Source organism: Parambassis ranga, chromosome 7 (genome assembly GCF_900634625.1).
Source record: "Parambassis ranga chromosome 7, fParRan2.1, whole genome shotgun sequence".
Lineage (NCBI taxonomy): Eukaryota > Metazoa > Chordata > Actinopteri > Ambassidae > Parambassis > Parambassis ranga.
In genome coordinates this window covers 18,740,554-18,766,570 of record NC_041028.1, presented here as the reverse complement: position 1 = coordinate 18,766,570, position 26,017 = coordinate 18,740,554, and the positions used below count along the sequence as shown (strand labels likewise).

Sequence of the window (26,017 nt, the reverse complement as noted above, 5' to 3'; positions counted from 1 at the left end):
GGGAGAGATAACCTAAATACTGTACATCACAAAGCACATAATATACTAAGATGTACACCTCCTCTGAATCTTACACACACTGCTGCATCAGGCCCAGCAGAGCTACAGTCCGGTTTTATCATAGTAAATAGTCAAATTACAATCAGCCTGTGAAGACAGTTTAGAAAAATGACTTCATAACATAATTACCTTGTATTTATAGTAGTTTATAGTTACTGTGTTTCTCTGGTGGCCTGTCCATGACCAGTGGGGGGGCACTGACACAACAGAGGATAACCAGGTTCTTATTATTATACCCGTTAACAGAACTTTGGTTCTCCTCAAGGAGAAGACCTTTTTAAATCCTCATAGAAAACTATTCAATGCCTTTTCATGGCCACAACATCCAGAGGACAAGGATAAGGTCTAGAATGATGAAATTTGCATATATACACATTATTTATAACCCCACATGTATAGAGCAACAAGGTTTTTGCTTGATTTGAGCAGCTGTGCGTGAGATCCAAGCAGAATAAAGTGTGTTTATTACTCATACAGCTAAGGAGATTTGAAAGTGGAATCCTGCTTAGTAAACCCTGTGAAACAATTGCACTCAACTCATCGTCCTCCTGAATAAATAAAGAAATGAAATATCACGCTAGCAAGGCTAACCTTGAAAACTAGCACGTGTTGAGTGAATTAAAATGGAGGGAACTTTAGAAATGACAATAGCAACCTTTGGATAAAACTGATATCTTGATATTTTTGCAGTAGTAAATCAGCCAGTAAATGGTAAAAATAACCCGTAACCATGTTAACTGCTTCTTGTGCCACTGCTTGCACATATACTGGTTCATGGTTCCTCCTCTGCTGTCGCAAATGACAACCACTAAAGGTGTAACTGAAAGTACAAATGCATGTTCATCCTCATCCTGCCCTTACATCCATACAATGTACATTCTCATGTATTCTTCCATGTGCTGATACCTCCTATGCATGTATGTTCAGTCATGCGTTCATTCACTAATAAGGATCAATGCAATGAATTTTTCAGCTGCAGCCTAAAGCAGACATCTGAATGTTGGAGCCTAAGCATTCAGCCCAGCAAGGATTTAAATGGAAACATCATCTAACATAAGCCTGGTAAAGTCTATTAAGGAGATGTGCCAAAGCTTTGTGGAATCCATTTTGTGTCTGCACAGAGGAGGCCTTGCTTGTGTCTTACAGCTGCAGACAGTCTGCAGCAGCGGAGGCTGTCTGTTGTTGTGCCAGATCTCTTCAGCCTTTTCTCTCCAAAGTTAAATCCCAAACAAGGGCCCCTGTCATACACTGAAGGCTGGATGTTTGTAATAATCAAAACAATGTCCCTGATGGATGAAGACATCAGTGTTTTCTACTCACAGGGAGGTGGGTGGGGGGGGTGGAGGGATGATGTTTTTCATTACTGGATGAACAAGTGAAGATGGCACAGCATCCACAGTGTGGGTGAAAGTGTACTTCACTGTGCTTTCTCTTATTGATGCACAGAGTTTAAAAAAACAAATACTTACTCATCATCTGGCGTTAGCTGCACTGGTTCATTAGTAAACTGCGTGTCAAAGTTTTCGAGGCCGTACTCGTCAGAGATTTGAGGTTTGAAGGGCGGCGTCACCTCCTTTTTCTCTAGCTGAGGAAACACAAACACACCAAAACACATTAGGTTATATTAGTGTATACTCTGTGAGGGAAAACACTGCAAGTCAGCATGTCTGTTGAGAAAGAAGTGCAGCTTGTCAGGGGGGAAGTCCTTTCACTGCAGAGTAGAATACTGAGAGCGTGTTTCACTTAGTGTTTCAAACACCCTCTTCTTACAGACACCCTTCTGTTGTTGCCATTGTTGCTGGAAAACTGGGCTATTTCAGTGCAGTGCAAGGGGAGAAGTTGAACCAAGTCTACCTAGCCTCTGAGACACCAAGCAGCCTCCTTTTTACAGTGTTAATGCTAATTGCTAAGTGCTAACTGGAGACCTGCTTTCAGAGATGAGGATATATAAATGTTTCACAGCCAAGGAAAGCCTTGAACATGCCACAAACACTACAGCTAATGGCTAACTAGCATGTGTGTTTGTGTCCCTGTTTATCATTGCCAGCAGGTGGCAGTAGTCTGTGTTTGTCATTACTACCTTAACAAGAATCAGTGAAACTAACCACAATATATTAAGTGGTTTCTGAAAGCCCTTAGGGCCTGTCCCCTCTGAAGCCACATCACAGTTCTTTTCACTCAATACACATTCATGTTAGAGCAACCCATGTGAGTTTGATGTTACACACAGTGCGAAGATGGTAGCTGCAGACAGTAACTTTGTTGATGTCAGTGTTTGGTGAGTCTCAGGCCGTCATGGTCATGGTGGGAAATAGGACCATACTATAGACTTAAGCAAAGCTAGAGCAGCATACTGCCGAGACCTGGCAACATATAATTTCCATTGCTGCTGAACATTGAAGCCTTGACGGACAAATGAGAGTGTGTGTGTGTGTGTGTGAATATCCATAATAGTGAAATTCACCTGAGTGTGAAAAGGACACCAATAAAGGAAATGTGACTTTTTGTACAGCATGTCAGTGACAACGCTTTCATTTTACCCGGAATAGTGCAGTACTTCATTCCTATTGGGTTTTTATAAGCTGACACTAAGAATATGAACAGGGAACATTGAATGTGGAATGTTTTAGTGATGATGTGACTGACGAACATAAGACGGCCCTGAACCTGCACTATTTTCGATGATTAATCAGTCACAGAGCCTTCAACGAACAGCGTGGCAGTGAAAGATGGGCACTGTGTTGCTAACATTTCAGTGGTGATGAAGGCAGGACTGTACAGGGAGAGAAAAACAACAGAATGGAGAAGGTTGAGGCAGCAGAATAATTGTGCCTGAGTGATTCAGCCACGAGAGTTTTTGTCTGGTTTGTTTCCATGGTTTCACATCAGTCCCTCATCCTGTTAAAATGTGCACTGAGGACATTTTCTGAGAACACAATGAAGTCAGATGGGCTCAGAAAAGCAGCAGGTACACATGTTGTTTCCTCTTCGGAAGGAAGCTTAAAAATAGAGTTGAATCAATGGATTTCATTCTCATCATGAAGGCAACACAATAGCAAAATTTCATCCTATGCAATAGAGACTTGTTCACATGAATATTGTGCATTATTGCTTGTAGAATCAAATAATTTAAGATTAAGAAAACCTTCATTTGTCCTACAATGGGCAAAAATTACATAGAATTAAAGGTTGTCTATTGGTTCCACTGGGGATTGAACCCAGGACCTTCTGCGTGTAAAGCAGACGTGATCACCACTACACTATGGAACCTTCTTTACTGTCTTACTTGTCTCCTGCCAAGCCCTTTTCTCGTCTTTGCTATCTTTTCTCACTGGGTCTATTTTTGCCCGACTAGCTCCTGTCTCTGAAGCATGAAATTCACTTCTGAATGTATACAGTGGTGGCTGGTTAATGTGGGGTGTAAGGGCACTTGCCCCTTTCATTTATCCACACAAGAAATGGCGAAATTAATTATACACTGAAGGATAATTAACGCCAGTCAACTGCAGCTCATATGATTGGAAGAATCTCTGTGCTGTCTTACTCTTTCATGGCAGTCACAGGGAAAGCACAGGTGCAATAAGGATGGCTAGGCTCCACTAAAAATCCCTGTAAACTTTAACAGTAATCCAGCAGCAGGATAATACACCTGTGCTTTCACCGCAGTCTGCTGTAAAAAGGTCTATTAGCAGGATGGTCTGCAGTTCAGTGCATCTGTGTCAGGGTATTGAGTTAAGGTCTGTGCAGAGCAACAAATGAATAAAGAAAGAAATGACGCAAAGCAGAAGTACTACAACTGCAGTTCCTTTAGTGGCCACTTGAGGCTTGTTCCAAAAGTGAGTCAAGTTTCGATTTCTCAGTCTCTGGACAACTGCTCAATCTTTAAATCTAGGAATCTCAGTCTGACCTACACCCAAGTAAGTGCAGGGTGAGCAGTCATCCAGTTATAGCTGAACAGAAGTTTTTTATGTTAGTCTGTCCAGAGTATAAAACTTCAAAACTTCAACCAGCCATATCTGAGTTCCACTCAGACTAAAAGTGTTACCCCAAGTTCCCAACAGGCGTGTTAGCGCCACGCGCGGGGGAGGGGAGGCGTGGCTTCGGGGTGAGCTCCGAGAGAAAGGGGCGTGTGTTTACTTTCAAAATCTCCTACCCTACCTACCTACCTAAGGTGTACTAATACCGTTCATACAGAACAGTTTAGAATAGAATATTTCATTTGTAACTAATTATATCTTAATAAATAAATAACAAACCAGTTGTTAAGAATTAGACAAAAAATAACACTGGGACCGATACATTGCGCCGCTGTTACCAAGGTGCAGTGTTACAGATAAAGCCATGATATTGTTACTGACAGCAGCTGTGCTGACACTGACATTGACACTGACACCTAAAATGAGTAATGACAGGAAGTTAGAGGCACAATGCATTGTCATGTTCAGGTACAGACAGAAAGCATGTAACCGAGCTGTGTCTACAGTGTGCTGTAAAACATGTCATCTGTAATGGAGAACAGGAGCTGAAGCTCTTTACTGTTTGCTTTGATGGAAATCCGCAGTCCAACACAGTGGTTTAAGTCTAAACCAAAGTTTGTGTTGTTCATATGGGTCACTGTTAACACAACTAACAAACAACCAGCTCAGTTGAATACCTTATTAGACGCTGATCATTTGTTTGCTGTGTGTGTGTGTGTTGTTGCTATGGAGCTGCTGGCTCTTGTTTCCCTGCTTCATTAGTGTTATTAGTTCAAAGCACTTGGCTTTAAACAAACAAACACAAAACAACTCATTTCCTCTCTTTCTATATCTTCCTATGGCTCCCTCTCTCTCAAGTTGTCCCCCCTTCTCCCAAGCTTTTTTTTGCTAATTTCTTTTGCAGAATTTTCCACGCCTACCTGCACTCCTGTCAGTGTCACCCCCTCAAATCCTGTCTCCATCTTTCTCCTCTCTGCCTGTGTTTGTCTTTCTCATTGTCAATTCTTTTATCTTTTCACATCCCTCTCCTCCTACTTTCCACAGTCTCCCTGATGTGTTGTTGGGCGTGCTGAAGCTCTGTGAGGTGGTAATGAAGACACACACACACACACACACACACACACACACACACGCCAAGTGTCCCTGAGGCCAGAGGAGCACATGAAAGAGCTAAGTATGTGCTTGGGCTATTGGGCTATACAGGTGAGCCATGGGTTCTTAGATCACAGCACCTGTGTGTGTGTGTGTGTGTGTGTGTGCATTCCAGTAACATTCATGCTTTCAGGACAGGGCTGGATGATGATGATGTGACAGTGAGGCGGGCATTAATGTGACTGGAGACAAACTACAGTCAACAGACATGGAGCCACACACACACACACTACTGCGGTTTCACTTAATCACACGCTCTGAGCTTCAGCTTCACCTCCCTCTCTCTCGGTCGTACTCCACAGCGGTGTACACACGAGTCTCCACAGGAGCGAGGAGATTAACATCAGAGAGGCCAAGCACCTTTTTCTTCACCGCTGCTTCAGATTTATGAAGTAAATTATCTTTTAAAATGTCTGGCTGCTTCTCATACAGATCTGCTGTCAGATAGTGAACATGCGACATGCTTATGTTTACAGATATGTAAGTGTGCAGCTGGTGTCAACCGATTTATAAGCAGAATCTAACAAAAATCTCCCTCTTGGTAAACTTAGTTGAGGTTTCCTCACTGATAAGATGTGAGGAAACCTGTGCAGTTTTCACAGCTAAAGCTGTTCCACATTTACTGTATCTGTAGAATATGTCAGGCACCAATATTACTCCTAGTTTATAGATCACACTTGTCCATATCTTTAATTAGAACACAAACTGCCATAATTCTTATATATTATGTTCTTCTATTTGTCTCCTGTATTAAACCACAGCATAGGTATAACACGGTCCTGGTTAAATCAGAGGTCATGATGGCCTTTTTAACAGGGAACCAAAGGTCTGAACCTGATTGGACAGCTCATATGAATGTTGCTGTGTTGAACTTGTAGGATTTCCAGAATACACAAAATACACTTTGCCAGACCAAATGTTCATAACTTCTTCCTTCTCACTTTCCATGTTTGTCTCAGCACTGATTTTTAGACTTGCATTAGTGACACTTCGTCCTTTTTTTGGTTCATTTTGATGCATTTGGTTTGTGCTAGCATTCATATGTCAGTCAATCAGTTGTTTGTTTGTTTTGTATGCTGCTTATCTCTGTGTTTAAGCTGGAAACCAAGAAAGCCAATTGAGCCTAACTCCAAAAGTTCAAAGTATAAAAGTTCACAGTAATACTGATTTAATGACAGACTTATTGTATCAAGTTTACTGTCACAACAAACTTTAAAACTACTATAAAACAAATACAATTTAGGGCCTTCAGGCTTAAATTTTATTCATCTGATTTAAACCAGCGACAGGATTTTTTTCACCTTCACCAACCTTTTGTCCCATTGCAAACTATCACTTTTGTTTGCATTCATGGTTAGATTCAGACTCGTGGTTAATAATGGTGTGCAAAGGGAAGATGTAGTACAGGGTGACGGATATCATTATCAATAAAAAAAATAATGCACTGTAGTAAAAATCCAGATTCCAAATGATCAATTTCTCCTGAGCGCTCATCACCCTGACAGTTCTCTGGCAGTAAAGAACTGTGCATTTGGAACGGGAATAAAAGAGGATGGCAGGTAAATGATATTCAAATGTGTCATCTCTTCAGAGAGAAAACTCAGTGCTCCCTCAGGAAATGTCTGATGAATATTAATACGTGGTAACAACAGTAGCGGCGTGCCAGGCCTGTCAGGTCTGGAGACAGGTTTCTAGTTTGAGGGCAGAGAGCGTCGCTTCTCCACCTCTCACAGCTTTGTCAACTTGTTTTCCCTCAGTGCTATGTGGGAGCTTTGTCACTGGGCTCAGGATTTCTCCTCGCTTTGATATCTCTCCCTCGTTTGCCTTTGGTGTGCACTTCACAGGCAACTCAGGCAGCTCTCATTAACACACTCTGACAATAGTTTTCCTCCCCTTTTATGCCACTATACTACTACCTGCCACCCTACCTAATTGTCCCTTGGGAGACATTGCGACAAAGAGGATACAGGATGGGTCTTTGAGTATATATTACCTCAGGTTTACTACAAAGACTACTTCAAATTTATTAAATAGATATGACTGAATATTGGATGAATAATATAGTATTAATATGTTCCTTTTTCAAAATATCTTTTCCTTTTTCTGAACAATAAGTGTGTAAAAATAACTTCAGGAAGATTAGAGTACTACTACTAGACTGTACTGAATTGACTGCCAGTAGTTTTGGTTTAGGGAACACCAAACATAAAGATGTTGCTACAGAGGCTGTCAAAGTCAATGCAAAAATAACACATCTATGTAAATTCCCTTTCACAACATTCAACAAGCACATTCTGTAATTGTGAACATTAGTCCAGTTAAAGATGCAGAAACAAACCAGTGTTTCCGAATCAGTTCTTTGTGTTATCCAGGTGATTATAGAAGAATATATGATTATATGAATACATGCATGGACTGTCTCGGTCTTAAATAGAGGGTATGCATGTGACGTCACGAGATGTGGAGGTCACAGTTACTTCCACACGTTACACCCTGTTGGGAATGTGAGTGAAGAAAAACGTGGCCTGCGCAAAATTTAAACACATCTAAATGGGGAAAGAGCTGTTGTGCGACTGCTCAAGAAAAATAAAGGGAACACTTACAGAAAACAATGTAACTCCGAGTCAGTCACACTTGAAATCAGCCTGTCCAGTTAGGATCAACACTGACTGTGAATCAGTTTCAGCTGCTGTTGTGCAAATGGAACAGACAACAGGTGGAAATGAGAGGCAGTGATCAAGACAAGCCCTATAAAGGAGAGGTTCTGCAGGTGCTAACCACAGACCAGTTCTCTGCTCTCATCCTTTCTGCCTGATGTTTGAACACTTTTGCATTTGTCAGTGCTCTCACCCCTAGAGGTAGCATGAGGCGGTGTCTACAACCCACACAAGTTGCTCAGGTAGTGCAGCTCATCCATCCCTGTGCTCTTCACAGATGAGAGCAGGTTCACCCTGAGCACATGTGACAGACGTGACAGAGTCTAATGACGCTGTGGAGAACGTTCTGCTGCCTGCAACATCCTCCAGCATGACCGGTCCCAAGCACATCTGGGACATCATGTCTCGTTTCATCCACCAATGCCACGTTGCACCACAGACTGTCCAGGAGCTGACTGATGCTTTAATCCAGGTCTGGGAGGAGAGTATGGTTCCAAATCCAGACCTCCATGGGTTAATAATTTTGATTTACATTGATCATTTTTATGTTATTTTGTTCTCAACGTATTCCACTATGTAATGAATGAAGATTTTCAACTGGAATATTTCATTAATTAAGATCAAGGATGTGTTATTTTAGCATTCCCTTTATTTTTTTTGAGCAGTCTCGAAATCTGAGGTAGAGAGAGATCTAAAGAGAGAATAAGCAAATGGATCCACCAGCCAGAACACTGGTTCGACATACGTGACCCAACTTTAGTTAAATGCTTGGTTAAATACTGTATTGACGACTCATCTATTAAATAAATAGCACCTTTCATTTATTTTTGTAAGCATTTATGAAAAAGCCACGATAATGAGCCTTTTGTTCAACAAAACAATGGGAGGGACCATCAGCTACACAAAGTTTTTATTTTTAGTTAATACGTTTAAATGTTGTGTCTTTTATAGCTCGCGCAGACTTTGCTTTCATGTTAGTTTCAAATAAGTTGTGTGGCAGACTTATGCCATCAATCAGCCTTAACACACACATCCAGTGTGAATGTTTCAGATGTGTGTGAATGTAAAAATTCACTTTCATTTGCCGTGTTGCTCCACAGAAGGTGGGGGGGGGGGGGTGCAACAGGAGTCTATGCACAGTATCTATATCATCCATTTTTAACACGTACACCCACGCGCACACAAAAAGACTTCACCTCACTCGTGTGCCTGTTCGGATCAAACACAGGAGGGGGTGTTGTTTAAGCTCTTCATACAGTAGAACACACACACTATCAGGTGTGATGAAGGAAATTCAGAATGTGTAATGACACCTGTGCCCTGTTCTCTCAGAGAGCAGGCTGGCATTAAATGTAGGCGTGCAGTGTTTGTTGTTTCTACATTTTACATATACAGGTTCGAAGTGAGCTGACAGGGTGTCGAGACAAACCCCACATCAGCTGTCAGGAGCCGTCAAAAGCAGCACACCTGAATGTTGTCTTCTACTTAGCAGCACAGATAATGTGGAAGTTGTAGCCAGTTACTTTTAGCACTTCCAGCATTAGCATTGTACTTTGTTGGTGCCATATTATGGAAATGTGCTGTGGTCGTCCCTTCTCCACATCAAGCAGACCTTTGAACCTATCAGCTCCTGACCTGTGCATAAGTATTATTACCAAGAGGAAACCTGCTGCTTGATGGAGAACTCCATGGAAGTGTTGTAAGCATAGCCCTATGTTGGCTTTAATTCCTATGCCTATACTGGTACTTAAACCTCCCGTGCTGGCTCAGCAGCATGCTGAAATATTTTTCTATCATCTAGATAACGGGATCAAAAATGTTCAGCAACTAAGTCGCAGTGCGGACATGTCCTTAACAAAGAGAACTGTTAGCGGACAAGCAAAAATGTACGATCGGTCAGAAATTATTCAGTCAGGACAGCTCAGCAAAAGATCACAATGTATATTTTGTCTACACTGTAATGTCAGCTCTTACCTGATCCCAGTCTATACTGCGGAAAAATGTGTGAGACTTGATATCTGTGAAGCCCGTCTGGACCTGGCAACCCAGCCGCTCCTTAGGATCCTGTTAGGATGAAAGCAGCTAGTCAGAAACACAAAACTGTATTTTATAGATATGTGAGACTAAAATTCTCTACATCTGCATGTACTGTAAACAATCATGGTAACAGGCTAATTGTATGTTACACATACAGCAATCTCTTATTATATATTGCATGTTAAATACAGGTCTTTGAGAATGGACCTCCCTACCACGTGCTTCACATGTAGGTACATGTGAAAAGCTGCAAGGCTGTTTGCATCAACAGAAGACGTCATACACACAAGCCCCCTGCAAAAATGATGCCACTGGTTCTTACTGGAGATGGAAGACGCTTCAGATCAAGGTCCATTTGCAGCCGACACCACTGTCAGAATCCAGAACGTTCAATAACATTACCAGCTGTACATGCGTGCTGGAGCTGATCCTGACTTGATACTTAAGCTGATACATTAACTAGCGGCTGTGTCTGGTAACCTCTATCTCTGATATCATATATAGCAGCATGTCTACTGTATCGGAGGCTTCCAGTTGGTTCAGCACCCCTTTGCATCCAGTTGATTTTATTCTCACTGAAGTCCTTGCCCTTCTATAATTCTATCAGTTTTATTCTCCTTAGCTCAGCTTTTATTTATTTGTATTATTTCTATATTCTAATTTAAAGGGCTTGGAGACAGTATTGAGAGTTGAAATACTGATATACAGTGGAGGAATTATTTGACCGCCCCCTGGGTCCCCCTGCACAACAAGGCACATGTACAGGCCCGTATACAGTTTGCCAATGAACACCTGAGTGTTTCAGAGAAGGCTCAGGAGAAGGTCATGTGGTCAGATTAGACCAAAACTAAGCTCTTTGGCATCAACTTGACGCTGTTTTTTTTTAATGAGAACCTCAACCCGAACACTGAAAAAGGGATGTGGATGGGTCTTCCAGCATGACAATGACCCAAACAAGGCAACAAATGAGTGGCTAAAGAATAAACACATGGCTTAACCAGTCTCCAGATCTTAATCACATAGAAATTTTGGGTAGGGAGCTAAAAGTTGCCAAGCAACCTTCAACCCATGAAACCTTCAGGATTTGGAGAATGTCTGTAAGGAGGTGGACCAAAATCTCTCCTGAAATGTGACCAACTACAAGAAACATCTGACCTCTGTGCTGGCCAACAAAGGGCTTGTCCACCAAGTACTAAGGCAAGTTTTACTACCTGAGAACCAGCCTTCAGAATCATTTTAACCAGCATGTAGATGTCAGTTTTAGGCTGCTGTGTTTCTTTATTTTAGGTCAACAGTAAGTACAAAACGTCTTACAAATGTCCAGGTTTGTGACTTTTTAACTTAACACTGACATTGGAATTGATCTAATTTGAAGAAAAAAATACTCTGTTGTTTTTCTGTATTTTATCACCAGGAATAATCAGTGCTACCTTTATTTTGCTGTGTGCCCTAATTCTGCAGAAAAACGCAGGCACAAACATCCTGTCAGGCAGTTTTAGACTGAGGCCCTTCCTGGATGTCCAAAACACAGCTCATGTTTTTGGCCGTGAGCCCACACATGGTGATGTGAGTGCACAGATACAGAGAAAAAGAGAGAGAGAGAGATAGTAGACTGCTCTCACCTTGTTCAAAAAGCCCTTGAGCACGCTGGCAGCTTTCACCGACAGAGACCTTGGGATGCGAATGGGCTTCTCAAGAATAACTTAATAAAAAAGAAGGACAGCAACAACAGAAGAAAGAGAGAGAGAGAGAGAGAGAGGAGGTTAGAGACAATGAAAGGGACAATCTTGAGCAGGGGGGAGTATGATTCAGTCCACCCTGTCCATGGGTGACCATGGTTGCTGCGTGGGAGTCAGAGAAAGGGAAGAGATGCAGAGGACACTATTTCTTTTCTTTCTCTCACTTTTTATGGCCTACTAACAGCCTTGAGACTAACACAACTAAACACTGTTATCCTAATAAAACCTAAAAAAACACACTGAAAGTTTTCTCCTCAAACCCCCACACCACTGCAGCTCTGCTTCACTCAGGGCCAGGGCACGTTCTTACAGAGATATGGGCACTCAACATCAAGGTAAAGGTGATGGGATGGTCGACAGGTGACATCTCTCGATATTCTTACCTTTGTGTGGTATTTTTCTTTTACATATTGCACCTTAAAAAGTGAGCAAGCATTCTGATATTGTCCTGGTGGAAAATGTCCACTATGTCTGACTAATTATCATTGTAAGCAACTTAACCCCCTTGTGCAGCTATAAAATGAATGATTGCATAGTATCACACTGCCACCAAATTATGCATAAAAACAGTCATCAAATCAAGTTAGTGTTATTAATCATCAACTGGTTTAGCCTTGTGAAATACCTGTACATGGGATTAGATTAGGAGATATGTTATGTCTTATGCCTGAATTTCCCCTTGAGTTAAATGTTTCAGTCTGAAGCTCTGAACCTTGCATTTGGTGCACTTTTACCCAAAAGAAGAGCCTGGCACAGGGGCTAGTTATGTGGCATATGGCTGTGAGGCTCCTATAGTGTAAGGGTGGATTTTCATTGGCAGGCCTTTATCCAGGAACCCGGTGCTCTGCCAGTACGACCGCCAAGAGGACGGTGCTGGTGGCAGATGCTAGCCGTGGTGCCGCGCTATGCTCCTGACAGTCACAGCTGAGAAATAATGCGTCACACTGTAGTATGGAGGAATTTCTGTTCTAGATGACTGTGTGGGTGGCTGTGTGAGGGAGTGAGCGAGGGAAGTTCGGGGGCGTGCTACGTAAGGGTACCATATGGCTCGAGGAAACACATACATGCAAATAGAAGAGCAGAAATTATTGAGGTCCGTCTACCCTGAGAGTGTGATCACACCCAGTGTTTCTGCTGAGTTTTGTTACTTCAACTGGTCAGAGTACCAAGTTTAAGTGTAGCATCAATAAGAAGGAGAAAATTTCAGCTTTGGCGCTGATTGGTTTAATTTATCTGGAAACCGATCGAAGAACTTGAATGTAAATCTAAAGAATCTAAAGTGCTCGAAACAATAGGATGGAGATATAAAAAATGATGTCTGATCTATAGAACTGGCCTGGTGACCCCAAACTTTTGAACGGTAGTGTATGTGCAGTGTTAAATATATATACATATATTTCCATTTTGGGATCACACACATCAAAAAATTCAATGTCAGCTTTATTTGTAGTGAAATTCTGGTAGTTTTAATGAACTGTGACTGTGTCCTGTCAGCAAAGCCATGAAGAAAATCAGCCTGTATTTTAGCCTCCCTATTGTGATTTCTGTACTTAGTAAGCGAAAGAATTTAATCAGACCAAAGGTAGAAATTCTCAACCTGTAAATGTCCAGTTGATCTCTCAACTGAATCTGCACTATACAATTCAGTAAATTGGATTTTCAAGGTAGTAAAAGTTGAAAATGAAAGAATTTACAAAGTGTAAAAGGGGAAACAAAGAGGCCGAGCATTTTTTTATCAACAGGAAATAAAAAACCACAGAGTACCAGTGTAAATCAATATACACTGACACTGATACAGAAAATAAGAGTGGACCGATAGACTGCACTGAACAGTAATGAAAGAAAAATTTAAAAAAATAAAATGATTAAAATCTGACATTCTTTCATTTTTATGAAGCATCATAGACCCATCTGAGCCTGGAGTTACACAGACATGAATCCTTTTAAGCCATGAGCTGTAAATGAACATGTTTTTGTATAAATGGCACCACACAGCCTGCTATGTGCTCTCGGCATTCACATTTGATTCCCCACTACTCTTCTATAATCCCAGTCTCTTATACTACAGAGAATGAAATTAGAAGCACACTTCTGTTAATGCTTGAAAATCAAGATTTAAAGTTTAAAGTAAAAGTTTTCTGCCCAGGAGGTTTCTGTTTGATTTGAAATGCTTTCTTTCCATTGCGTAGATGCCTAAAAGCTTTAAAAAGCCCATTGCTCACAGAAGATTGAACAGTTTCAAACTGGGCATTGTTTCAGTACCGCTCTTTGCGTAATATAAAATAGCAATTGGTAAAGACAGCAAAGATGTTGGTAAACCACTTATGCAGTGTTCACTAATGGTTTCGGAACGGCAGCTGCTTTCAATCCCAGTTCACATGTGATGACCATCTCTTGCAGTGTGAGGCTTATAGGTATAAAGCAGATTCCTGTGTCTCACCCTGGAAGAGGTACTCTTCTGTGTTCATGTCGGGATTGTCGGTGATGATGTCAAACGGGGACCTCCCAGCCATCATCTCAAACATCAGCACACCCAGAGCCCACCAGTCCACACTGAAGCCTGTGAAGGAACCAAAACAAATGGTATTTATTCATATGAGTGTAGCAGGAAAAGGCTGCCCAACTCTGCATCAAAAACAAAAGCTGCTACAAGGTCCTCCAAACAGAGATTAGCAGGCTTTGTCCATATGGAGTGAATAATTTAACGTTCTAACAATCCTTTTCTTCAAAATGCACATTAAACATTTTTAGTGGTACCCTAATTCTAGGTAGCCTGCAATGCAGTCTTCTTATTACATGTTGTTATACGTGTACGCAGCAATCACTAAAACCTCTTCACTTACATGGCAATAAACACGATTCTGATTCTGATGACTAGATTTTAACTGGTTTACTGCAGACAACCTCACACTGATGCTCACAGCCTGTGTAAGAGGTGACGATGGAATATCGGTAAAGTCTGGCACATCAGGATCTTAAAGGATGATTTCAACAAATACATGCTTATAACTCAGTTTCAAGGAGCAGAGGCACTAGAAAACAAGAGATAAAATAAGACATAGGATTGTCTCAACAGGCCATCATCAACTCAGCGTTGCTCTGGATGAAGTATGAGTAATTGTGTGTGTGAATGGATGAACATAGAGTCCCATTGACATAAGTAGACACGTCATGTAAATGTTAACTCATAACGTTTACTGATCACAGTGATTGAGCACTCACCGTAGTCCTCTCCTCTGAGGATCTCAGGTGCAATGTAGTTGGGAGTCCCACAGAAAGTACTGGTGGTGTCACCTGGTCTAATTCCCTCCTTATTATCAGTGAAGAGAGATAGAACAGCAGTTTTAATCTTGAAAGAGGCAGTGTGTGAAGTAAAAAGAGCTTCAAGTCAAGACTGGTTTGCTGCATTATTAATAGGCCTACACACTACAAAAAAAATCATAAATACACGTCTTACCTTGCACATGCCGTAGTCTGTAAGCTTGATGTGTCCCTCGTGGTCCAGGAGAACGTTGTCCAGCTTTAGATCACGGTAGATGATGCCCTTTTCATGTAAGAAGTTCAGAGCGATACAGATTTCAGCTGCATAAAACCTGTTAGGGAGCAGAGAGAACTGCAGAAAATGATCCGTCTACTCGTTCCACCTGCACGCTAAGCATGTCTGTACGAAAACATATCAAAATCTAATCTTTAACATTTTCCCTTGTTACAGCCTCCACATAGCATTTTGAATATAACTATGCACATCAACGATAGAAATCCTTCATGACAAATTTGCTCAGGGATGAAGGGTTTGTTTGTCTTTTAATGGTGTCTTATTTTTTCAGAGAGACACGAAGAATAAAGTGGTTTAAATGAAATATTGCAATTTTAAGCTTTGGTTTGTTTTCATGCATGATGCATGATTGATTCTTTCTGCTTTTCTGGCATGGAAGAATGGTGTTTTGATTTAATCTAAGTACAAATTCAAGGAAAATGAAACAAGTTAATAAGTTGTGATTCTACAGTAAAAATATTTTTCAGTTCATACTGCTCTCCAGTAGTATGGCAATCAAATCCTGAATCCATGATGTTATAATCAGTGGTCTGCGGGGGGCACACTTCTCTTACCTTGTTCTTCTGGTGGTGAAAAGAGTTTGGGCTTGTTGTTCTACTGTAGAAGGATCTGAGACCTGCACCTAATTATCTCAAGTGCTTAACCCTTTGTGCCCTCCTCCATTTTACTACCCTCTGGACACGTTCGTGGCCAAAAATGCCCCAGTGACCTCAATTTAAACCACATTTTTTAATCCTACTGGTGTAACAGTATGAAAGTAATATTAGCATTTCATTTTGAAGAAGAGGATTGATGTTTGAAATTTTTACTGTATTCCACCAGATTCAACTGTTTTCCTAATGTAGGCCCTTACATGAAGTTCTTGTATTAAATTGTAAGTTAAAAAAAATGTACAAAAAAGCCTGAGGAGGGCACAAGGGTTAAATTGCTTGCATAGCACTATACTTTACATCCCAGCATACACTGCAGCTAGAGCGTGCTAATGTAGCTTAAGCCTCTTCACTGCGCTGTCACAGCTAAGAGACACTGTGCCCGTTACGACCTAGCAGCAGATCCTTAAAGTCCGCCACCATGGATCAGTCTTGTGAGTCAGTATAATGTGTCTCTCCATGTGTAGGTAGTGTGTATTCTGACTGCAGCAGATAAGCCTTCATTAACACTGATGAGCCTCTCTCTGTCTGCCTGCTGTAAATCCATGACTGTCAAACACAGTGGGAGAAGACTGGCGGCACTTGACAGAGAATTCACAGATCCCACATTACTCCCCAACATTTTCACTGTGACAGCCTCCATTGTACGTGTTTGTTTCATGGCTGCCATCAGATTGATAGAAGCTGCACCCTATCAGCCGCACCATCCCTCGCCCACCGGCCCGCCTCCCCCACTGCGCGGGGGAATGCAGAAGGGCTCTCTCTAAGAGCGCTGCTCATGAATATGTACAATCATTATGAGTGATTAACATGCTGCTTTGCATATGTACAGCCACTGTCTCCAGAATCCAGATTGCTGGGGCCGATAGGGGCCCAGTGGTGCCTCTCTAAATTACCCAGCCTTTGATCCAGCATTTATCAGAGCCGCAGTTGGAGTGCCCCATAAGTAGACAAGCACAATGAATTATGGGTGCTCATTATATTTCTCAGAGGTGGAAAAAAAAGCGTGTTAAGTTGAGTTTTGGCAGTGTTGCCCTGTCCATGAGGGGCTGGTAAAGCATCCCATTAACCATACATTTGGAAACTACTCCGAGCTGCTGAGGAACACTGAAGCAAAGACAGTACATCTAAAGCATCCTCCACTAAACAGACACACTTCAGCTACACCATAAAACACAGGACTTTTGTTCGTACTGAACTACAAACACACATCCAGTCATTCACATTCATCATGTGAAATAACCCTTTTCGAGGAGGTTCACGGAGTCCATCCCAAAAGAGATGCCAATTGTAAAGATGTATTTTCTCTGTAGATGTCATCTTAACCAAAACTGAATCAGAAGTTCACCCACTTCAGTGTCATCCACAGATAAAGCAGACTATTCCTGGCAGCCTTGCTGCACTGCCCTGCTCCAGATAGGTTTTATTATTAACAATGCATTATTAAAAATATAATAACGATGGATTTTGGAAGTACCACATCTAAACGTTATCTATATATGTATATACATGCTTATACTCTGGACTGGGACATTTATTTAGATAATGTATGAAAACAGATGTTGTACATCTGGATGTTTACCGTGCATGTTCTTCAGGGAGCTTCCTTTGTCTTTGCATATGAAACATCAAGTCCCCGCCGTTTACATATTCAATCACCAGAAATAACCTGGAAACCAGAGCCAGAAAATGTATTACTACGACATGTAATATATACTATACTATATCACAATTAAATGCATAAAATAAGATAGCTTTTATGATAAGATGCCTTGTTAAAAAAATATTTGCAAAATTACACAAAACCTTGGATTTTTAAAACCAACAAAGTGATTAGTCAGTGCACCTGCTCTACTACATGGTATTTTGGATATCTTTTGTAGATTGCCTTGCCTATGTCACATGCTTCATTTCTCTGATTGGTTGTATATCTAGCCAAATTATTTGATTCTGTTTTGGTATATATTCTGTACTGCCTCTTGAAATTCCAACTGGAATCCAGAGACTACTTCTTTGTATAGAATAGAAGGAGGTCCTATTTAATTGGGTCCTACACTATTGTGAAACCCTACAAATGATGCATTGTTGTATTCCTGTAATAGTAATAAACAAATAATACTTAATAAAATACAATAAAATGAGGCAAATCAGTGCAGAAATCAATCAAAACAAACTGCTCTAAGCAAAGGGAGAGAGGGGTTAATATGTCAGTGGAGGTGATAATGAAGACACATCTGGAAAATCTGACATATTTTAATCTGTCTGACAACCAGTACTGCACCAGTAGCATTTATTTGATGTTTTTTATATTGAAGCCCTCTCTTAATTGAAGGCCTACATTCCTCAAAGGCTGCATTACAGCAGTGCAAGAAGGCTGTTCCCATTTTTAAGATCCTTCAAACAGAGCTGAGAGATGAACGTGAACTCTTTTTTTTAGTAGTGAAGGGTGAATGCAATGTTCGTGATCTGGCACTGCAGAGTACATTTGTTAAATATAAGCAGTGGCTTGAGCAAAGACTCTTTTAAAAGACTTGGTGAGTCCTTTATGCTCTGCAAAGGCTGTGCCTCTGAACCCTTTGAACTAAGACACAGCTTGAGATTTACTTTTCCCTAATGAAGGTGTAGCAGCTGAAAGCTTCATTACAGTACACTTTCATTCCCCCGAAAAGCACTGTCAGGTAGCATTAGCTGTGACTGAAATCTACTGGCTTTAAACACAGTCCCACAAATGTCAGTTTCATCGTGCCCTTACCGACTTTCTGTCTGGAAGCATGAGTGGAGGCCGACTAGAAAAGGATTGGTGGACGCCTGCTCAAACACGTGCTTCTCTGTCTGTACCCAGTCAATGTCCTGCAGGAGTGAGGGGAGACGGATGAAGACAGATAAAGGAGAGATAATGTATAAACAATCAATTGGTCTAATCAATGGGCTTTTTCTCAGACAAACACAGACACACTGTGCTACAGACAAACAGTCTGGGGATCATCACGTTTTGGAAACCCTGTTTTTGTTGAGGTGGACTTTGGATGGTGTGCCAAAAGACACCGGGGCATCATGAAAGCTCCTAGGTGTCATCACAGAAAACAGTTTATTTACAATGGTGATAAAAGGACATGAAGAAAAAACTCATTGAGATTGTTATGTGTGTGGAGGGTAGGATATTTTTTTTATCATAACCAAATCTACTTATTGACAGCATCTAAATATCAGAGGCAGCATCATGTTGCCAGGCCTTAGTAGTATGTAAATAGCTAATTTTTGGTGTAGGCTTGAAAAAGATTTAACACATTACATTAAAATAGAACAGCTGCAGGAGCAGCATTAGTTAAAGTGGGAGCCCCTCTTTGAAAATGTAATTCTTTTATGTACAGTTCTACAGCTTCTCTGATCAGCATAACAGTTCAGCTGTGCTAACATATTTTCACGGGAGTTTTCTAATCAGCAATTAGCCTTTTTAACATGATTAGCTAACACAATGTAGCATTAGAACACAGGAGTGATGGATGCTGGAAAAGGGCCTCTGTTTACCTTTGTATATATTCCATTAAAATCAGAATCTAGAATAGGCATTTACCACATTAACAATGTCTGGACTGTCCGATCACTGTGATGTTATCTTCATTGATTGCAAAGCTCCAGTGGCGCAATCGGTCAGCGCGCGGTACTTATAAGACAGTAACCTGCAGAGAGATGCCGAGGTTGTGAGTTCGAGCCTCACCTGGAGCAGTAAAGTTTGCAACTTAACTTCCCTCTGGGGATCAATAAAATCTTATCTAATTGGGGGCAGCAGTGGCTCAGTGGGATAGCAGGGTTGTCCAATTGTTGTGTCACCTTGCTAGTCATTGTATGACACTGCTTGGCAGGAGCTTTAAACAATTTCGCTCTGGGATTACTAAAGATACTAAAAATGACATTTCCAACTGACCCTAAACTTTTCAACGGTAGTGTATATGTGTCTTCTGTTTATTAAAGCAAAGAAAAAGTAAATTTTTTTTACCATAGTGTTTCTTTTAACAAAGCCATAATTACCAGTGTGTGACACATTTTTCCCACACAAACCAAAAACTACCAGAGTTTATATTACTAGAAAAGAAAAAAATGGGCATTGCAGGTAAAAACCACTCTAAAAATAGATCATGAAATGTGTTTCAAAAATAAAAAGTAAAAGTTGAGACTACATCAGCATCTAAGCAAAGTGGCAATAAGTGATGTGTCGCTGATGTTTTATGGGAGCTACAATACAGTGTACAGTCTACAATGTACGCTCCCCATGCTGTGCTTTTCTATGGCTAATAGTTCATTTACAACACAGAGACAACATATTGTGCAGTGCAAAATTCCTTCTGATCAACTAATCATGTAGACCACGCCATTACAACACAACGCATATTGGTCATTTCAGCTCCTTTAGTAGTCTGAAGTCAGTAGAAAGCTCTTTCAAGCTTCCTTTGATGCCAGGCATTATGGCTGCCATTTAGATGAATTATTAAACTAATGGACATGAATAGAGCATAAATGGAAAGGAGATGTCCATTCATACCACCGGAAGACTTGATAATTTCCTCCAAATGTACATGCTGGAGTAAAAACTGAATCTTTGCATTGAAGTCAAATATGTTTTGTTCTTCAGCTGTCACAGAATATTTGTATTTACAGATAAATTCAAGGAGTGTCTGTAAGGGGAAAAAAACAAGATTATAGTGTGATACTGGACAAAGCTTTAGACCTGGACACTGTCCCTCAGCCTGGTTAAATGAGCCCTTTGGTTTCTTCAGTTTTATATAGTTATATGATGAACAATACCGCCATCTAGTGTTTGACAAGAAAAAAAATTATTTCAGCACATAACTGGAAGAAAAACATCTTAAATTGTTAAATTTTTCACATAAGGACATTTGTTCACTGCATTGAACCCATCCTTAGTAAATGCACACAAAAAATGCTCACACCAAGGCACTGGTATTTTGAGCTAACTGTAATTTCCCCCCTGCTTCACTATGTCCTAAAACCCATAAGATGTCCAGTTCTACACATCTGACCTTTGTATCAAAGCAAAGATGTGCCTTTCCTTGGAAGAGCTAGAGGACATATGTCTCTATGGAAATTAATGTAATTATTATAAGCATGCTCTGCATGTTCAATTTAATTGCCCTTTTCACAACAAGCCTTTTGGGAGAGGTAACTATCAATCAACCCCACGTGGTGTGTCCGCCAATAAAATCAAACGGCATGTTGTGACAATTACTTTAGAAGATTCCTGCTGTTGCTCATATAAAGTTAAATCTGGACAAATTAAGACTGGGCCAGTGCAGAAGCCAAACAGGTGGCATGCAGATATAAAATGTAGAACAGATACATTAGCTGGGTCAGCCTCTCTGGTGAGGGAATGTTATTAACCTTGGGTGATGCATGTAAAGCTGGAAAATAGGACAAGCAATGTACATGTACATGTACATTATGTACATCTCTATGTGTACTGGAGAAGTCAGTCAATGGCGAAAGCTGAATCAAATGCCTGTAGTGTGTGGTGACACACCTCCTGACCCATCCTGTAATGTCACTCAGTCTATAGGCAACCCAAAGGAGTAAAAGCTGTTAGTCAGAGTTTACCCTAGAGTTATTGGTCTCTGTACTTGTCCTTAGAAACACAAAACACCGCCTTTTCACACTGTAGTAAATTTGTAGATGAATCGCTGTCAGTAATTTCATCTTTGTATTTTTACTGCCGAAATCATAAGATATGGAAAATGGATGGCAAACAATACAATGATCAACACTGTGATGGTCTTATTTTCACTTTTACCACCATTCTTATAAAGGAAATACATCTGTACAAGAGCGCTGCAATGAGCCTTGTAGTAATGAGAAGTGTGAAGAGGCCTGAATATTCAGCATGTCAAGTCCTCACTAAATGAAGAGTACTCATCATCTTCCAGTATTCTTCCCACATGGCAGCAATCATCTGAGGGCTTATTCACACTCTTATGTGTACTTTTCTTTAGCATGGTAAAAATGTCCATAACCTAGTTTGTCTATTCATAAATTACTGTATCTCCCCGTCTCCCACCCCTGACATCTCAGATGTGCTTAAGAGCCTCACCTCATCATCATGGACCAGTTCCTTCTTTACCACCTTCATTGCGTACATCTGCTCGTTCTTCTTTAGCCGAACCAGCAAGACTTTAGCATAGCTGCCGCGACCGATCACACGAACCAGTTCAAAGTCAGCTAGCCCAAGAGCCAAGCCCTGGGACAGCTTGATGCCGTCGATGCCATCCACTACTGCTTTTATGTCCTAGAGAGCATAAAGATCATAGAGCAATGAGCAAGCTAATACATGTCACATCACTGCCTATTAAATGAATATGAGTTCTTCTCACCTCTGAATCTCCATCCTCTGGCTTATCCACTGCACAGTTGTGTGGTAAAAATGGTACTGCAAAAGACAGATCCACACATTTGAAGAACGTTATAAATGTGATTTTAATTGGCTGCTGTTCTTTTCTCGGCCAGAAGAGGGAGTTCAACTACACAGAATAAAGTCTGTCGATTCACAGGAAATGTCAAACTAGGTTAATCCACTGGAAATCTCTCAATATCTCATAGCAGGGACCCCCAAACTGCACATCAGTCCAACAGTCTCCTTTTAACGGAGTCACTTCAGTGGGGTCCTAGCAGAGAGTAGTGATGAGGTTAGATAACAGTTACATAAGAATGATAGTGAGCTGAAGCAACCGAGGTCCACAATCACTTTTCACCCAAGTATCCATTCTATTATTCAGGGACTGCTGAGCCACTGACAGCCCCTTTATAACTAGAACCCTAACTTCTACAGAGTATTTTGCTATAAAAGAGCAAAAAGGCAAAAAAAAAAGATGTACCACTGAGGGACATGTGCTGTTATATTTTGTTCTTACTTATTTTGTGTGTTTTGTTGTGTTTCGGACTACACTGTTACACTACAAAAGACAGATCATGCAAATGTCCACCGAGATAGAGGCCTTACAAAATTCAAAGCAAAGCATAGTTAGCCACTGAACCCCCAGGCAAAGTGTGAGCCAAGAGCCATGTTTCCATGGTGACTACTGGATGACAGCTGCTGCCCAGTGCCATCAAATAACACAACAAAGTCAAAGAGAAGGAACGGCTCAGGACACTGTGGTGGAGTGAATTAACAAAGTTAACACAGCTCTGCACGGCTGCAGTGGTCTGCCACAGGCCTGCACTGACCCGGACCATTTCTCCTTTGTTACAATCTAGACACTAGAATAAAGGGAGCCGACAGGTTTGACAAAATTGAAATAATATTAAAAAATATTAACATTGCAGGCAGAATAAGTGATGTGAAGTATGGTCAGCAGCAGCAAGTTTGTGTTTTACCAGGTCTGCAAACAGTGTACACACTTTTTGTACAATTGTATACAGTACTGACTAATTCTGTTAGTTATTATAGTCTTTTACAGTTTTGTGTTTTATAACACACAAAATGATCAATCAGGGTCAGATGTTCCCCAAAAAAAATTGATTTGATGCAAGCTGTGGATGACTCAGCTGTGATTTCGCCTCCAGAGAATTTATTTCAATACTTAATGCTGCAGTACTTATAAGCCACCATGTTTTTTCAGAGCTCCTATTTAATCCTACAGGTAAGCAACATAAGCAGGCAATACCACTCATGTCAAGTACCACAACTAAATATCATCAGCATATATTTGGCTGGATCTGCTGACATGACAACATCCCACTCGTTTAAAAAAACAAAAGTATAAAGTGTATCTTACTCCCATCTGTGTCCTCTGTGTCCTCTGGTGGAAGGTCCACCTCTTCGCTCTTGGCATCTGCAGGGGGCTCCTGTGATGGCATGACTGGATCCTGAACAAAGAATTTCAAAAGTTCATCAAAATATTCCCCAACGTACTCTCCCAAATATCCACTGACATATCCACTCATCATGGCTTTACACTCCTGACAAAGTTTGCGATGGATCATGTTTGCAGAAAGAAATGTGTGTCTGCTCAGAGGCTTAAAAGACAAAAGGGAGGTTTCAGGAGAAAATGTATTTATAAAGACACAAAGTCACTTATCTGCAGTGAAGATAACACAGACTGTAGGTCCAGTGCCAGAGCAAATACTGCATTGACTGCATTGATTTGTGAGAGGATTTTGGTCTCCAGAGGCTGTGTTGGATTGTGGTATTTGGTCAGACGCTCGCTTTGTAGTCAAATTGACTGATTACGTGGAGCAAAGTGTTTTCAAAAGAATGGGAGGATGAGATGCTGGAAGTATTCAAAGAGGGCTTTTGTGTTTGTGTTACTGCAGCAGCTGCTTAACATTTTTAAGATATTATTCATAAAAACAATAACCCTTTTTGGCACAAACATTCTAAAAATGACTTGACTGTCCAGACATCACTGGCTGTGATTAATCCAGGCTACATCAGCTAAGACAATAAACACACCCTGATATCTGACCTATTTATCTGCAGCTGCATTGTGGGCAAGAGAATTTACAAACTATGTGTAGAGTAAAAAGGTGCCATGCAGTCTCAGCAATTACTTGGGTATTGTTGTATAACTAAGTATCAAAATAAGTTGTAATAACTGGAATTCTCCTGTATGCTTAAAGGGGGAGCTTTCAACAATGAGTGAAGGGGGGGTGTGTTGATGTGTTTTAATAATCTTCAACATTTGCGTGGACATCATGTACGTTGATTTCAATCTTTGGCAGAATGCTGTGCTGGCATTGGATATGACAAGCTGGCACCATGCTGCTCACTGCTCAGGACATGATGAAATACTCACCATAAGCCTTTGGCAGGTCTGAGGGATGAGTCTGTGACAGCGCTTATGGACCAGCAGTTTGCAGTTGATACACTTGTAGCCCTGCCTGCCCAGTCCCCATATCCTTTCACTACAGTGGCCACAGTAGGCTTTCTGTAAGACACAGACACGACAGGACAGGTTAGCCTTTAACTTACACACTGACTGATACAATCTATACTGATTTTTTTTATATATAAAGAACTAATTACCAGGGTGCACTGTTACATATGCACGATATGATGGACCCTTTTCCAAATACAACATCTAGAAGTTGTCCTTATAAAACATTTGGAAAGGACAAGCGCTTTGAAAGTAATACTGGATGATCTGATCTGTCAGTCACAAACTTTAACCAAAATCATCACCCCACAAGCTGCAGAGGTTCCAAAAAAAACCCAAACTAGCAATTAGCATGTTTAGCAATAAGCAAATAAGAAAAGTGTTTATGAACTAACCAGCCACACCTCACTGTTGTCACACAGTCATTTTAGTTATAAGCTATTAGTCATATTAATATGACAAACATGTACTACAGGTAACATTGGTGTACACGTTTTGGAAGAACTGCAATTGAGACAAGTGTCTATTAGGTAAACATTTTTTAAATTCTCAGTCTCAAACGAGGATGGGATGGTGTCACAAGATCTGACAGCTGTCAATGTATCATTGAGACAAGTACAAACCAAATAAAAAATGTGTATTTTTATGCTCACATATAGCTTGTCTGACTTGTTGACATGTTCCCAGCCCTATTCTATAATACAGACTCTGTCAGTCACAGGAGTCAGGCCCATCACTTGTCCATTGTAAAACTGAGGCGTATTAAAGTTCAGCCTCCGTTACATAACAGTCTTTGTGGCTGTTGTTTTTAGCTTGTGTTACATTTCTATATTAGTACCAAAGGATGTACGTTTGCGGCTCAGTGTCCCTGGACATCAATAAACCTGCCACCGGAATGTCTCCCTGGGGAGACGACACTTAAGATGCAGCGTGTGTGCTCGGCTGTATCGATGATGTTCATTCACAGGGTGTGTAAATGCTGACAGTGTAGAGAACAAAGAGTCCCAGTCAGTGCACTGTTGCTATGGAAATGCTTCAGCTTCAAAGACTTCGTTCAGTCTTTTTAATCTAACTCTCCACAGAGGTTAAGGCATACATTTATAAATTAATCACTAGCTTTTGCCCCGCTCTTTTTCCTACACAGTATACACAAAACCTGACAGTGACCAGCAATAAGAGGCAAGAAAAGGCTTAATGCAGCATCATCAGTTATGAATTCTTCCAGCACTGCATTTTAATTAAATGACAAAATTATAGGATGTTAACATATTTACTATTACTAACACTAATATTTAGCAGGTACATAA

The 26,017-nt window shown here is 40.8% G+C and overlaps 1 protein-coding gene and 2 non-coding genes across 4 annotated transcripts in view; 1 reads left to right on the top strand and 2 right to left on the bottom strand.

Annotated features, from left to right (window-relative positions):
• prkcz (protein kinase C, zeta) overlaps positions 1-26,017 on the bottom strand; it is a 78,307-nt gene that overhangs the window by 7,757 nt on the left and 44,533 nt on the right. For both annotated transcript variants that reach the window (XM_028408991.1, XM_028408993.1), the window contains 12 exons: positions 24,630-24,761; positions 23,610-23,700; positions 22,209-22,264; positions 21,929-22,123; positions 18,581-18,678; positions 17,411-17,497; positions 15,080-15,215; positions 14,845-14,932; positions 14,063-14,182; positions 11,506-11,585; positions 9,821-9,910; positions 1,530-1,645 (listed from right to left, as the gene is read on the bottom strand). In XM_028408991.1, coding sequence (XP_028264792.1) covers positions 1,530-1,645; positions 9,821-9,910; positions 11,506-11,585; positions 14,063-14,182; positions 14,845-14,932; positions 15,080-15,215; positions 17,411-17,497; positions 18,581-18,678; positions 21,929-22,123; positions 22,209-22,264; positions 23,610-23,700; positions 24,630-24,761 — 1,289 coding nt within the window. The remainder of the gene's footprint in view (positions 1-1,529; positions 1,646-9,820; positions 9,911-11,505; positions 11,586-14,062; positions 14,183-14,844; positions 14,933-15,079; positions 15,216-17,410; positions 17,498-18,580; positions 18,679-21,928; positions 22,124-22,208; positions 22,265-23,609; positions 23,701-24,629; positions 24,762-26,017) is intronic.
• trnav-uac (transfer RNA valine (anticodon UAC)) lies at positions 3,258-3,330 on the bottom strand. Its single transcript has one exon. It is a non-coding gene; the product is annotated as a tRNA-Val (tRNA).
• Positions 19,461-19,554, top strand: trnai-uau (transfer RNA isoleucine (anticodon UAU)). Its single transcript has 2 exons — positions 19,461-19,498; positions 19,519-19,554. It is a non-coding gene; the product is annotated as a tRNA-Ile (tRNA).